At 43.6% G+C, this 16,118-nt stretch overlaps 2 protein-coding genes across 2 annotated transcripts in view; one reads left to right on the top strand and one right to left on the bottom strand.

Moving 5' to 3' along the window:
- Positions 1–8,706, bottom strand: part of AK9 (adenylate kinase 9) — a gene marked incomplete at its 3' end in the record, with an annotated part of 114,324 nt that extends 105,618 nt beyond the window's left edge. Inside the window, exons 1-4 of the mRNA XM_079781174.1 lie at positions 7,983–8,706; positions 5,732–5,877; positions 2,530–2,654; positions 1,359–1,422 (exon numbers count right to left, since the gene is read on the bottom strand). Of these exons, the coding sequence (XP_079637300.1) occupies positions 1,359–1,422; positions 2,530–2,643 (178 nt within the window). The 5' untranslated portion in view covers positions 2,644–2,654; positions 5,732–5,877; positions 7,983–8,706. The remainder of the gene's footprint in view (positions 1–1,358; positions 1,423–2,529; positions 2,655–5,731; positions 5,878–7,982) is intronic.
- A 191-nt stretch (positions 8,707–8,897) lies between these two features.
- FIG4 (FIG4 phosphoinositide 5-phosphatase) overlaps positions 8,898–16,118 on the top strand; it is a 94,525-nt gene continuing 87,304 nt past the window's right edge. The window contains exon 1 of the mRNA XM_079779971.1: positions 8,898–9,173. Within this exon, the coding sequence (XP_079636097.1) occupies positions 9,108–9,173 (66 nt within the window). The 5' untranslated portion in view covers positions 8,898–9,107. The remainder of the gene's footprint in view (positions 9,174–16,118) is intronic.

Raw genomic sequence — 16,118 nt, 5'->3', positions numbered from 1 at the left:
GAGAAAGCCAGCCGTGTACTCAGTTGCCAGCCCTCTCCGCACACGCGTGCCTCTGTACCTCTGCCTTCCGCAGCTCCTGTGAGTCTCAGTGTGCTTTTCTCTTTCCTTCTAGTTGTAAAATTTCCACTCAGCCAGCCTTCCTGTGGTTCTGGATGATGTCTGTTTTGTCTTTTAGTTGTAGTTTTGAAATTGTTGTGCAAAGCAGCAGTTTAGGTGTTTACCTATGCTGCCATCTTGGTTTTTCTCTTGATTTTTAGAGAGAGGAAAGGAGAAGGATAGAGAGATAGAAACATCGATCAGCTGCCTCCGTACACCACCTACTTGGGATCAAGCCTGCAGCCCAGGCATGTGACCTCAACAGGAATCGAACCTGTGACCTCTTGGTTTATGAATCGATGCTTAACCACTGAACAACACCAGCTGGGCAAAGTGTTTTCTTTTTAAGAGGAAATATTCCATCCCTTGCTGGAAGATGTTCTGGGATAGAAATGACAATGGAGGACCGAGGAGCTATATTATGTCCCTAGCTGCTCATAATCTATGGAACATTTGATATTCTTTAAGATTTCCTACAAATGAATTTTTCGATCAAACAGGAAAGTTTTAAAGTTTTTTTTGTGTGTGTATGTTTATTGTTCCCCCCAAAAGTGTATCCAATTTCACTAACAGCCCATGGAATGTTCATTTCATCAATTCTTGCAAACAATGATTATAGAAAGTTTAAAAATTTACTGCCAACTTGATAGGCAAATATAGATCAGTGTTATTTAAATTAGCATTTCTTTGAATAACAATGAAGTTAAACTCCTTTTTTCTTATATTTGTCTATTGTTGTTTCTACTTTTGTGAATTGTTTTTCTATGAGGGCATAAGTAGTTGTATTGATTAACAGAATATTTATATATAAAGACATCAATCCTTGTCTTATATATTGCAAAGAATGTAAGTCAATTTATAAATAATAAAAAATAAATTTATCACTGAAGATAATTAAGTCCTGGAAAATATTCCCAAGAGCAGTTGTGAGAGTTTCTTCTCTTTTCATTTTTCATAGGAAGACACTCCAAAGACACATATCCTCAACAGTTCTAAATTATGAAATCAGAGAATTGGAAGCAATAGAATGAAGTCAAAGACCCTTCATAAACCCTCCTAAATTCTATGAACAAAAACTAGGACTAACCAAAGGGCAAAACATGTTTGACGCTATTATCAAGATAATTCACTGGGTTGATAGTGATGTGTGATAAAGCAAAATGTTAGTCACAGACTATAGATAGGTTATATGAGTGTTCATTGTATAATATTTGAAAGTTATTATACTAAAATATTGGGGAGGGGAGGAAAGTAAAATTTACCTTCTACACGAATACATTTCCATTCTTGTGCTATTTGACGGGCTAATGTTGTCTTCCCAACACCCTTAAAAAGAAAGATTATTTAAAATCCAGTAAAATAGCTATTTGCCAGTGGAACAGATATTCTCATTTTAAAAGATTCTATTGACAGTTACTATTATCAAGTAAACTATTTTCCAAAATAAATGAAGAGTATACCCGAAAAATCAGGAAGCTGTACCAAAGTGATATTCCATGCATTAAACACTTTTGAATATCAACTTTTATAATTTTGAATGTAAATCATTGTGATTATATTGAGATTCATCATTTTATTTATTTCCTTCTTAAAGTTCATAATCATGAATGTTTTGAGACTTTTATTTAGTAACTTCCAATAGAAAAAAGTCTTTAATGAACATCTTAAAGTATCATACTCTGAAGATAAAAGATCACTTTAATGAAGCAACAGTTGCATCTGATTACTTTCACTGTTGATTTTTTAAAGTCTGTTACGTTTTTAGAAACATAGTAAAATTATTGGCATGATCCAGTCTTTGGACTTTGCTGTTCTGAAGCGGCTCTTTAATTAACCATCTCTGGCCCCCTAATGGTAACTACCAACTAGCTCTGTGGCTGAAAATAGCTCTCATCTAGAGGGCCTTACAAGAGCTGCTTAGAAAGGCAAGCTGTCTTACGACAACCATTTTTGGTTTCTTCCTGTTTTGTGGAAAGACAATGCATAAGTCCATTGACACACTGTGGCAAAGGTGAGGCACCTTGCCTCCCAGTAGCTTCAGATATTAATGGGAGAACTTCCCATTTGTCCTAATATTGTCCCCCCTTCAAATAGTAAGTTATGTAATGTCTAATCACTGGAGTGTATACGTGAAACTAATATAATAATGTATGTCAACTGTAATTGAAAAATAAAAATGATTTACACATGGAAAAGAAAACAGAACAAAAACTGGCCAAATTAACTAAGTTGTTAGATACTCACTCTAGGGCGGTGTTCAGGAAGAGAGTGTGAGGGTCTGGAGTGCTGTCATGTTCAGTGTCTCTATCTGAATGTGTGCAGTACATGCAAACCCACCCAGGTGTACATCTATGAGTCATTTTCTGTATGCTTTTATCCTTCAATAAAATGTTTTTAAAAATTATACTAAGTAAGTTAGAAGAGATGACTTACTGGTTTCCCAAATACAACAAAGCAAACAGGTTTAGATAACATAAAGTTTTTTTCAGCTTCATCTTCATTAAATATATCCACAAAAGGATGTTCTATCGTCTCTTGAGAAGTCATAATACAAAATACTGCAATAAGAAAGAGTAAGATTGTTAAAGTGCCTAATTTAGTTGGAATAGGTAGGTAGGCTAGGGAGAACTAGAATACCCTATAAATTTACTTAGCCCAGAAGCCATTTCATACCACTAAATACATGGCTTTTGCTAATAATTGCAAATAAGTTAAACTCATGTATTAAAATAATAATAGGCTCTTAGTTTGAGATAAATAGCAAAATCCAGTTATATGCTGTAAAAAAGCTAAAATAAAGTTTTCTGAAAGACTAAAGGGAAAAATACATATATGTACACATATACATATATGTTATGATGTGCATATTTTTTTAAAGATCAAATTGAAGTGTTATACATATACACACATCTATTTTTGTATGTCTGTATGTAGGGACTATCCATGGCTCTAAAATAAATCCCAATTAAAATGAGAAAACACATAGAACTGAAAAATAATGAGCATAATATATACCAAAACTCGTAAGATATAGCTAAAGTAGTATTTAGAAGCCTTAACTACTTACATTAGAATCAAAGAAAGTCTGACAATAAGTGCACAACTTAAGAAGTTTGAAAAAGAAAAACAAAAAATTAAAAAAAAATTTTAAAAATAAAATACAAATGTTTTATAAAGAGGGTCAACAAAACTAAATTATGGTATTTAAAAACATCTCATAGAATAATAACTGTCAAAACTGATCAAAAAAAGAAGATTGAAGGTATAATTAAATAATATTAAACATTAGTTTTTAAGAAGTGTTTTCTTACATCTCAAAACTAAGATTTTCCTATGTTTTGCTGTTATTTATTTCTAACTCATTATATCAGAGAATGGTCTTCTTTTTAGATTAATTCTTTGAAACTTGTTGAGGCTTGCTTTGTGGTCTATCACAGGGCAATTTCCAAAAACATTCCCTGTATCCTTGAAAAGGATATGCAATTTACATTTATTTGATGTCATGTTGTTTAAATGTTGTTTACATCATGTTTGTTAATTTTATTGGTTGAATCTTCCATGACACACTGATTTACTGCCTGCTTGATCAAACAATACTAGATACAGAAAAGTGGAAGGGCTATAGAGATAATAATGCTGTAGATATAGATAATAAAAGGATATCATAAACACAGTTATCCAAAATATATTTTAAAACAAACAAAATGGATAAATTCTTAGAAAAATCAGTTTCTTAAGGGAAAAAAAGGAAAACCTAAGTGGTTCTTTAACCATTAAGGAAATGGGGTCAGTAATTAAAAATCTTCCCACAAAGAAACCAGATGGTTTTATTAAAGAGCTCCATGTATTACAATCTTATAGACTCTCTTTCAGAAAAAAGGTATGTAGACTCCCTACATAAATTTATGGGTTTCATATAATCTCCATACCTAAACAAGAGAATAGTGTGAAAAAGCATAATTATGTGCCAGTTTCATTCAAGAACAAGATTTTTATTGCAGAGAGGAAGGAAGAGGGAGAGAGAAACATCAGAGATGAGAGAGAAACATTGATTAGTTGCCTCCTGCATGCCCCCTGTTGGGGGATCAGGCCTGCAACCCAGGCATATGTCCTGACCGGGAATTGAACCCTGACCTCCTGGTTCATAGGTTGATGCTCAACTACTGAGCCATGTCAGCTGGCAAATGCGTGTTTTAAAACGGTAAATTTGTGGTAATTTGTTATCCTATCTAATAAATAAGGAATATGCTAATTGAACCTCACACCATTGCAGAGATGGTGGTGCCCACAACCAATAAGGAGTGAATATGCTAATTGACTGCCATGCCCTCAAAGATGGTGGCGCCCAGCCCCCTCAGCCCCGCTGGGGTGGCAGGCATGCGACAAGGTCAGGCCCGCTCCCAGGCAGGCCTGGTTGCTCCATGCGCCTGCCTCCGGAGTCCCCCAATCCCCTTAGCCCCCAAGCTGCTCAGGGCCGGTCCAAGGCACAAGCAAGCTTGGGATGTTGGCTGCCCAGCCACCAAGGGCTGGCCCAAGGTGCAGGCAAGCCTCAGATGTCGGCTGCCCAGCTGCCCAGGGCCGCCCGAGGCTCAGGTAACCAGGGCCGGCCGGCCGAGGCTTGCGCTGCCGGCAGTGGTAGCAGCAGAGGTGTGATGGGGCGTTGCCTTCCCCTGATCGCCAGATCACCTCCCGCCCCAGAGGGCTCCCAGATTGTGAGAGGAGGCAGGCTGGGCTGAGGGACCCCCCACTCCAGTGTATGAATTTTCATGCACCGGGCCTCTAGTACTGCATAAAAAACTAAACACATGAACACAAAATATGTGGAGCTTTCTCACAAAGCATCCATCTCAGAAGAGGCACTCACCAACCAGGTGGTCAGGATGATTATCCAGTAAATGCCAACTAGTCTTTGTCCTTGGTCACCTCAGTGCTTGCCTCATGGGCTCAGACATGGAGTAAGCATGTGGCAGGGATGGAGGCAATGGAGGCTACGCATGGGCTCAACAACAAGGGGCCCTCTCAGGCTACTCTAGTACTTCAGTGGAATGTCTTTCCTATCTGCAGCAGAGACCAGGCTGAGCCCCAATATGAAACATCCATTCAGTGACAAACTGTTGATTACACAGGACCCCTTCACCTTGGAGAGGGCAGCAAGTGACAGGTGTTCCTGGTATGCGTTTCCCTTCCTTACCTGCAGTGCCTTGGCCAGCATCACTTTCTGTAGCACTTATCCTGGGATCCCCTGTAATACTGCTTTGGATCAAAGGAGCCTCTTTATAGTAATCCACTGATCCTCCTACATACCACCTCACCTAGAAGCTGCTGGTCTGACAGACTGTTAAAATGGCCTCTTAAAGGCACAGCTAAGGCACCAGTATGGGATTGTGTGGGACTGAGACACTGTTGCTTCAGGATAAGGAACATGCTTTGAACCAAGCATTTAGTAAGAGTGACTCCCCCCATTATCACCCCGTGCTTGACCTTTGTGCCAACCTTCTCCACCACGTGGGGCTCTGCTGGATTGGAAGCCCTGGTTTTGACTGAGGAGAGATGCTTCTTCCAAGGGACCCACTTAGTTAGGTTTCACTAAACCTAAAACTGCTGCTGCCACCTGATTATCTTTGGCTCCACATACCTGTTGAGGAGTTGTTACACTGGTGGAGGTAGAGCTGCTGCTATATAATCAGGACAGGGAGGTGTATGACTTGAATGCAGGGGATTCTCTGAGACTCCTCTTGATGCTGTCACAGCCAGTGTATGGATAACTGTAGCAACCACAACCTGACAAGGACATAATAACCAGGGGTTTATACTCTTCAGGGATGAAGACTGGTTACTCTGCTGGTAAAACAATTTAAACCAGACATGCTGGCCAAGGGTAAGGAAAATTTAGAAGGAGTGGTAGAAGAGGGAAGTGATAAATTATGGGTCATAGACTTAGGGTTAAGTGCAGTAAAGGATTCTGTGGTTTGTCCTGCTAATCATACTTCTGTGAGTCCATTTCTTTTAGAAATTGGGACCAGACACCATGTTGAAGAATCAGTGACAGATGGTGTGAACTTAATATGGGGGAGAAGTGGATATGAGTGGCGCAAAGGTTGAAACAGAGCAGATGTTATGATTGCCCTGCTCATATCTACTTGACATACACCTTTTCCATGCCTGGCCAGCCCAACTCCAACTGCTGGCTGGCATGTGTGACTGCCTAATGGCTCTTTTTGGCTGCCAAAACCTGTTCTTCCTGAGCACAGAGCAGACTGGAAGTTCCAGGGGATTAACAATCAGCCAATGACTGCTGGGGGTTGATGAACGGATACACCAGCTCCTTCACCCCTTAAGAGGAAAAAACTGAGACATCTACTCATTCAAGTGAATTCCCCAGTGAATTCAGCCCACAGAGAAATTTATTTGATAATATTCCCTTTATTAGCTTCCTTCACTTCCCTGTTGTTTTTGGAAGTATTCCCCATAGGAACTATTTGTATTCAAATTTTTGTCTCAGGATCTGTTTTTGGCTGAACCAAACCAAGACAAAGTTCAAATGGAAATGCTTATCTATAATAATAAAAAGGTAATATGCTAATTAGACCGGACGTCTTCTGGATGTTATTCTGGACATCCTTCCTGATGAAGCCGGGGCCGGAGGTAGGCCATCCCAGTTCCGGGTGTCTGCGTGCGGCCCGGGGGAAACCAGGCCGGTCCCGGGTGCCTGCCAGTGGTCGGAGGAGGGAAGCCCGGGTCCTGGGTGAGGGAGGGAAGCCGGTGCTGGCAGCTGGGGGAAGGAAGGCCTACTCTTGCACGAATTTTCGTGCACCGGGCCTCTAGTTTATAATATAATGATTGAAAACCAAATATTGGAAAACCAGAATTCAACAGATATTTTAAGAGTTGTTATCCTCAATAAAAACATTGTGCAAATATTTAACTCATTTCCAGAAGAGTTGGTTTCCATTATAAATGGAACAGAACTAAATATTTTTCCCCAGTTAAAAGATCCAAGTCAATGCAAAATACCAAAACTGACATGGTCACCTATCTAGTTCTTAATAAAAGGAGTACCAAACTGTGAAAGAAAATTTAAAATGATTTTGTAATTTTTCAACTTTGAATTTATATTATCTCTAATGTCACATCCTATATAATAAAAGGGTAATATGCAAATTGACCCTAATGGAACGACGGGGTGCTATGACACGCACTGATCACCAGGGGGCAGATGCTCAATGCAGGAGCTGCCCCGTGGTGGTCAGTGCACTCCCACAGGGGGGAGCTCCGCTCAGTCACAAGCGTGGCTGACAGTTGTGGGCGCAGAGGCGGTGGCAGGAGCCTCTCCTGCCTCCTTAGCAGCAGCAGCGCTAAGGATGTCCAACTACAGCTCCCCATGGGGATCGGGCCTAAGCCACAGTCAGACATCCTCTGAGGGGCCCTGGACTGTGAGAGGGCGCAGGCCGGGCTGAGGGACTCTCGAGTGCATGAATTTTCGTGCACCAGGCCTCTAGTTATATCATATAATTTCTAATACCACATTATGTGTTTACACTATAATGTAATATACATGTTTAAAGCGTCCTTACAATTTTAGCAGTTGAAAAACCCTGGGTCCTGAGGGTTACATGGGGGCCCCACTCCTGGAATATCTGCCGAGGCTAGATTAGCTGCCACTCCAGTATTCATCTTATGCTCTCATAGTAGGTGCTGAGTAAATGTTTGTTGAATGAAAACATTAGTCTTTGAAAGGGGAAAATTTTTTAAAAAGCGGAATTTGTGGAGATTTCGAAGTTTACTTTTGCCAGAAAAGGAACTGGCCTGGGGTCCCCGAAGGAGGTGGGATTCCATTCAATCTGTACCAAAATGCATTGGGTCAATGAACTACCAACCCTACTTACCTGGCCGCAAGGGACCACAGCGGCCGCCTCCGGGAACTCTCGGATCTGTTGAGCGGTTGCCCTGGGAACCCCGGCGGCGCAACGCGCAAGGACGCTTGGGAGGGGACGGGGCGGGGCTCCGGGCTTGGGGGCGGGGCATCGGCGGTGGGGCTGTCATTTATTTTAAATACTCACTTTTGTACCTAAATTTGTGTTCATAATTACAGTACACTGCTTTTCGCAAATATAGGAGGCGACAACCAGAGAGGGTACATGCATTGCCCGTTTATGTTCACACACAGAAGGCGGAAGAAACCTTACTTTAACGCCGAGCGGCCGGGCTCCGAGGGCGGGGCTGCCCTGCCCGGCGCCGCTCGACCCTCCCAGCCCCTTTGTAGAATTTACAAATGGTTAGCCTCCGGCACAAATAGATGGCAAAGCCCAACATTGCCAACTTCAGGTGATTAAAAAAAAAAAGTCCTTGAAGCATACACCCTCTGGAGGATAAGGGTGAAACAGGCAACAAAGAGATGTGAGGGGAAAACACCGACATCAGCGAAGCACCACCACAAAGCAGGTTCCCAGGGAAATAAAGGCAGAAGTAGACAGGGAAAAAAAACAGACCAACTTGGGAATGGGTCTGTCTGCAACTCGGAGAAGCGCTTCAAAAGAGGCAATCCAGTTCCAATCCTTCCCTTTTTCCAAAGAGAAGGGACTCAACGAACTTGGCACCATCTCCGCCCAATTTTTCCTTCCGCCCGCACCAAAGATGGCGCCCTTCTCGCCCTCTCCCGGCAGCACGCAGGCCTGGGAACCGCTACCCGGCCTCTCTATGGTGCAGCCTCTCTATGGTACGGCCTCTCTATGGTGCGGCCTCTCTATGGTACAGCCTCCGACCCCGCCCCGCTGGCCCTGGGGCGGGGCTTGCCTGGAGGTGGGGCGTCGGGATCCGGAAACTTTGAGCTGAAGCCAGTCAAATACATATTTAATCTTCATCTTTAGTGCCCTGGAGATGATCTTCCCGACTGGGCCTGGTGTCTAGGGTCCGAGGTGTCTTCTTTCTGGTCTTCTGGGGCGATCCGGAGGCTGCCGCAATCTGGGCTGCGGCCTGGTGCCCTGTCCTGGGGGCTCCTACTTGCTGGGGCCATGCCGGTGGCCGCCGCCCCCATCATCAGCTCCGTGCAGAAGCTGGTTCTGTATGAGACCAGAGCCGTGAGTACCCGGCGCTCCGGGTGCGGGCGGGGGGATGGAGGGCGAGTGGGAGTGGACCGGTAGGGCGGAGGCAGCATCCCCGACCCCCCAGTTCCCTAACCCCAGCCTTGGGGAATGGGCTTTGCCCAGTTATAGCACCCAAGACACGGGTGCTTTTGCTGGTACGGGTTTCCACTGAAAAGATGCGGTTGGAACACATTGGAAGCAGGTGCTTGTAGCATCTCAGACACTGTTCATGATGTTTTGTAGGAGTTACTGGATTCTTTTCAACTTTCAAAAAGTTTATTCGAGTTCTGTGGTTCACTAGTTACAGTACAGGCATGGGGATTGTGTGGTTGGAAAATAAAGCATAGCTTTTCTAAATTGGGTTTTAGGGTCTGTGTTTAAAATTACACTTCATGATAACAAGATTGCATATAACAAGATTTCTTGTGCTATGGAATGTCTTAAAAAGCACATTAAATGGAACTTGGGTTGTCTTCACTAGATAGAGTACAAGAAGGTACTTAACAGTTTCTCAGTTTTAACATGGTCCTAATAGCATGTCTGCCTAAGGTCATCATTAGTGTAGAAGCACTGTTGACCCCAAATTAACTTTGCTTGGATCCAGACCAGAAGATGAAATTATCTAATATATGTCACTTGCAAATATTTCGTTCTCTGAGTAGAGTCATACAGAAGTATCATTTTGACATTGAAGCAAAACCTTCTGCTTTCTGTACAATGGGCTGGTTAAGGGAGACATACGATAGATTAATTAAAAAATTTAAATACTATACCGAAAACCCAGAAATTTCAGCCCACTAATAAGCTGAGCATTCACGAGCACTGGCTGAGATGTTAGTGTTCTTTCTAAAGCACAATTAGTACCAGAGAGCTCGTCTGCTCCGAACCTTCAGTAGTCCCCATTCTGAGGAGAGTAAACGCTGGATTCCTGAGTTTGCCATTAAAAGCCATATATGATTGGTCCTCAACTTGTCTGTCCAGTCTTATATCTAATTTAATAGCAATTCAGCAAACATTTACTGAGGACTGGATATGTTCTTTGCTGTGCCTTATTCTGCAGTAAAATCGTATTTCTTTCAATTCCCTTTCTCTGTGTTTGCTGTTCTCTCATCTTGTAATGTCCCACCCCTTCTCCTCTTGTCAAAACTGCTGGTCCTCATAGCGGCTACAGTTAAAAAAAAAAAAAAAAAAATATATATATATATATATATATATATATATATATATATATATATATGGTATATATTTATGGATTTCAGAGAGGAAGGGAGAGGGAGATAGAAATATCAATGATGTTAGAATCATTGATTGGCTGCCTCCTGCACATCCCCTATTGGGGATCGAGCCCCAAACCCAGGCATGTGCAAATCCAACTGTGACTTCCTGGTTCATGGGTTGACCCTCAATATTGAGCCACACCGGCTGGGCTTACAGTTTTTTGTTTTGTTTTTTTAACTCCTAGGATCTACTTAGTTGCCATTAATTTTATGCCTTTTTCTAAGTTACTGACATCCCTTAACCTTTGAGCTTATTACTCAAAAAAACCTTTCTGCTTATATCTTTGTAAAATTTTCTTTCAGTCAGTGGCTTGCCTATTCATTTTCTTAATGACAGTTTTCTTCAGCTTCTTGGAGGTATAATCAACAATAATGTAAAATATTTAAAGTATACAATGAGATGATTTGATCTATGTATACATTATATTAATGATCTTTCGATGTGCAGGCATTTTAAATTTCAATAAAGTCTAATTTATCTATTTTTCTTTTTCTTTTTTTTCTTTATTGATTAAGGTATTACATATGTGTCCTTATTGCCCCATTGCCCCCCCACCCCTCCACGCATGCCCTCACTCCCCTGTTGTCTGTGTCCATTGGTTAGGCTTATATGCATGCATACAAGTCCTTTGGTTGATCTCTCCCCCTTACCCCCACCCTCCCCTACCTTCTCTCTGAGGTTTGATGGTCTGCTCGATAGTGGGGGGAATGGGGGGCAATGGGAGGATAAGGACACATATGTAATAACTTAATCAATAAAGAAAAAAAAAGAATCAACTTTTGACTTCGTTAATTTTTCTATTGTTTGTTTTTTATTTCATCAATTTCTGTTCTTAAGCTTATTACTTTCTTTCTCTTATGAGTTTTGGATTAACCGGTTCATTTTTTTCTAGCTTCATAAGGTAGACATTTAGATCATTGACTTAATTTTTTTCTTTTCTAATAAAAACATTTAGCCCTAGCTGGTTTGGCTCAATGGATAGAGTGTTGGTCTGTGGACCAAAGGGTCCTGGTCCAATTCCGGTTAAGGGCACGTTTCTCCCCGGCCTGGCCCCTGCTCAGGGTGCGTGCACGAGGCAACCAATCGATGTGTTTTTCTCATATCGATGTTTCTCTCTGTCTTTCCCTCTCTCTTCCACTCTCTCTAAAAGATCAATGGAAAAATATCCTCGGGTGAGGATTAACAAACAAACAAGCAGAAAAAACATTTAAAACCATACATGTAAATAGGAGAATAGTCAAAAAAGACTATGGAGAAAGTATTAGTAGCCTGAACAACAGATAAAGTACTATATTCTTATATGCAAAAACTTTTGTATATTCGTCTAAAAAAGAACACCTGACAAAAAAGGACAAGGGCATGAATAGGTAATTTGCCAAAAGGAAGTATGTTTATGAAAAGATATTCAACTTTCTATTAATTAAGGCAATAAAATGAAAAAAAATATTTCTATTTTTTATGTGTCAGAATGGCAGAGGTTTGAAAGATTGACCAAAGTCATTGTCAGTCAGTATGTGAAAGAAATGGCATTCTTGTTTTGGCTGGTGAGAGTGTATTAATTGGCTGTGAAGGAGTTAGGGTACACATTAGAAAACGAGAGAGACAGTGGACAAGACAGGCTGTCTCTTGTCTTAAGCCTTCACTTAGAAGGCTAATTGGGTGAAGTTCAGGCGGTCATTGTTCTGTGTTTAGAGGTGGCGTTTGAGGAGTGTTTGGAGTGGGAGGGGAGGTAGGTTGGAAGATAGCATGCAGGAGGCGTAGTTATCACCTTGTGAAGGGCCTGCTCCCTCCCAGACTTACCTGTTGGCTCTGGCACCCAGCACCTTCATGCTGCCCTTTGGCTCCTGTGACCCCTCTCTGGCCTTTATCTGTCCTGTGACCCAAACCTACAGATAAATAAACTCAGGCCAGATCCAGCCTTAACACTCGTGCAGCTCAGTGCAACCAGGAGTTGTCCATAGGAGACTGAACAACCTGAAGTTATCATGCGTGAAACAGCAGCTTGCTTTAGATGTTTTCCAATTTATAGCCGTTGGTTAATGTTTGATGCCCTAGGGGTCTTACCATTGCAATAAGTGACCATTTCATAACAAAAAAATATAGCGGTTGACTTAAAAATTGGTAGCTGAACAGAACGGTGGCAGATTTTTTGTGTCTGCATGTGTATTTTGTAGGGATGAGATTTTAGGACAGTCTTTACTCCTGCTAGTTCAAAATTGTTTGTAGGTATGTATGCAGGTAGGTAGGTAGGTATGTATTTATTTAATTCCTGCCTTGTTCCAAAGAAAGCTTCTCCTTCCTCCTCACCCCATCATACAAAATAGAATAAAGCAAGTAAGAACCACATCATGAGGAATACAGCTTGCTTAATTAGCCTTGATATTAGCCTTGATCTGTGTAATTAGGGAATGGAATAGAACAATATAGAATGTGGTTGGCCAAGGGTTTGGCGCAGGGGACTAAATCATACAAGTAGGAGAGAGAAACATAGTTGATTTGGAAGGTGTGGTTGGAAGTGCCCAAGTTTCACACTTGTTTCTGGAGGGGATTGGAAGTGTCCCCATCAGTAAAGCTCTGAATCTATAAAGAGTGAATTTGCAGACATCCCTTTTGACTATCAAGGGCCCGTTTCCCTTTCGGGGCTGCATTACTGATTGTGGGATTGCTGGAATAAGTGAAGAGGCAGGTCTGAAATACTGTTAGATTGTGAGAAGTAACTTCATGGTGATCTTTAAAAATATCATCTTTATTCTGAAAGTTCAAGTGAAGGTTAACATTAATTGAGGCTGTCAGGCAACCTAAAATTTCTTCTTTTACAAGAAGACTGATTTTCTTCCCTCAGATAAAAAGTGGGTGATTAATTAGTCTATCGTTACAAAAGGAGATAATAATGTTAGTAGATACTGAGTTTCCTATTAAATGGGTTACCTATTGTATTCCATTTGGAGTTCATGTACATATTTTTGAAACACATTAATCTTATATTAAGTCACCACTGTTAAAGTTATATATTCAATTTTTAAGCATTTTCTTGAACATTGTTGCTCTGCGTTCGAATGCTCAGATCATTTTCTATCTTAAAGGGCATTTTAATATAACTTCTTTTGGTATACTAATTCTCCACCCCAACTCCTACCACCCTCTTCCCCCCAACACATCTGCAAACACACACTCAGAGGTGTCCCCCCAGAGGTGGTTCATCCGCACCTTCTTGTATGAATGCATTCAGGCTGTCCAGCTGATGCAAGCCTGATTTATGGAACTCCTGTTTACTTCAATTACTGCTCTCTTTTGGGCATTTTGTTTACCTCCCTTTCTACCTTCATTATTGGAACTTCAAACTGCTATTACTTGAAATGTCCTTTCCTTCTTTCTATAATCCCTAGTTCTTACTAAGAATTTATAATGAACCAGAGGCCTGGTGCATGAAATTCGTGCACAGGGGTGGGGGTGTCCCTCAGCCAAGCCTGCATACTCTCCAATCTGGGACCCCTCTCACAATCCAGGTCTACTGGCTCCCAACCGTTCACCTGCCTGCCTGATTGCCCCTAACCACTTCTGCCTGCCAGCCTGATCACCCCCTAAACACTCCCCTGCCAGCCTGATTGACGCCTAATGGCCCCCCTGCCGGCCCGGTTGCCCTTAACTGCTCTCCCCTGCAGGCCTGGTTCCCCCAACTACCCTCCCCTGCAAGCCTGGTTCCCCAACTGCCCTCCCCTGCAGGCCTTGTCCCTCCCAACTGCCCTACCCTCCAGGCCTGGTTGCCCCCAACTGCCCTTCCCTACAGGTCTTGTCCCTCCCAACTGCCCTCTCCTGCAGGTCTGGTTCCCCCCAACTGCCCTCCCCTGCAGGCCTGGTCCCCCCCAACAGCCCTCCCCTGCAGGCCTGCTCGCCCCCAACTGCCCTATCCTGCAAGCCAGGTCCCCCCCCCCCCCAAGTGCCCTACCCTGCAGGCCTGGTCGCCCCCAACTGCCCTCCCCTGCAGGCCTGGTTGCCCCCAACTGCCCTCCCATGCAGGCCTGGCCCCCCCAACTGCCCTCCCCTGCAGGCCTTGTCCCTCCCAACTGCCCTCCCCTGTAGGCCTGGTTGCCCCTAACTTGCCCTCTTCTGCAGGCCTGGTCCCCTCCTCAACTGCCCTCCCCTATAGGCCTTGTCCCTCCCAACAGCTCTCCCCTGCAGGCCTGGTTGCCCCTAACTGCCCTCCCCTACAGACATGGTCCCCCCTCAACTGCCCTCCCCTATAGGCCTTGTCCCTCCCAACAGCCCTCCCCTGCAGGCCTGGTTGCCCCCAAATGCCCTACCTTGCAGGCCTGGTTCCCCCCAACTGCCCTCCCCTGCAGGCCTTGTCCCTCCCAACTGCCCTCCCCTGTAGGCCTGGTTGCCCCTAACTGCCCTCTTCTGCAGGCCTGGTCCCCCCTCAACTGCCTTCCCCTATAGGCCTTGTCTCTCCCAACAGCCCTCCCCTGCAGGCCTGGTTGCCTCTAACTGCCCTCTTCTGCAGACCTGGTCCCCCCTCAACTGCCCTCCCCTATAGGCCTTGTCCCTCCTAACTGCCCTCCCCTGTAGGCCTGGTTGCCCCTAACTGCCCTCTTCTGCAGGCCTGGTCCCCCCCTCAACTGCCCTCCCCTATAGGCCTTGTCCCTCCCAACAGCCCTCCCCTGCAGGCCTGGTTGCCCCTAACTGCCCTCCCCTGCAGACCTGGTCCCCCCTCAACTGCCCTCCCCTATAGGCCTTGTCCCTCCCAACAGCCCTCCCCTGCAGGCCTGGTTGCCCCCAAATGCCCTACCTTGCAGGCCTGGTTCCCCCCAACTGCCCTCCCCTGCAGGACTTGCCCCCCCCCCCCTAACTGCCCTCCCCTGAAGGCCTTATTCCTCCCAACTGCCCTCCCCTGCAGGCCTGATTGCCCACAACTGCCCTCCCCTGATGGCCATCTTGTGTCCCCATGGGGACAGTCATCTTTGACCACATGGGGGTGGCCATCTTGTGTTGGTGTGATGGTCAATTTGCATATTACTCTTTTATTACTCTTTTATTACTCTTTCCCAGATATGGAAGCCTCCTCTCAGCACATTCATTCACATTGGGTATTCTTATCAATTTCATCTTCTGGAAGCCATGGCTCATGCCTGGACTGGTTGCTCCCGAGGCCTGCAGCAGAGCTGGTATCCTGCTGCCTTCACCACCATCCTACAGTCTCTGGTGATGGTGTTCTTATTTTCCCAGGTCCTCTGTCTCTCTCTTTCTTGATTTTTCCCTCATTTTGGTGGAGCACCTCTTCCAATGGCTTCATGAGAAAGGGTTCATGGATAGTAATTTTTTTGAGCCCATTCATGTGTGGAAATGTCCTCATCCTATCCTCATGTTTGAGTCATAGATTTAATGTTACATTAAAGTTTGAAATGAATTGTCCCTTATAATTTTGAAGGTATTATGTCTCTGTCTTTCACCTTCCAGTGTTGCTGTTGAGAATTTCTAATGTTATTTTAACTTGATCTTTAGTTTGAAGTCTGTGTTTCCTCTTTAGAAACTTGTGCTATCTTCTTTTTTTTTCTTTAGTTTCCTGAAATTTTACATTTTTACCTTCAGTGATAACAGATGCCACAACCCAGCCAGTGTGGCTCAGTGGTTGGGTGTTGACCAGGAGGTCATGTTTTCATTCTC

This window comes from Cnephaeus nilssonii (assembly GCF_951640355.1).
Source record: "Cnephaeus nilssonii genome assembly, chromosome: 9".
Classification (NCBI taxonomy): domain Eukaryota; kingdom Metazoa; phylum Chordata; class Mammalia; order Chiroptera; family Vespertilionidae; genus Cnephaeus; species Cnephaeus nilssonii.
Note: the sequence above shows the minus strand (reverse complement) of the source record. Positions and strands in the feature narration are given on the sequence as shown.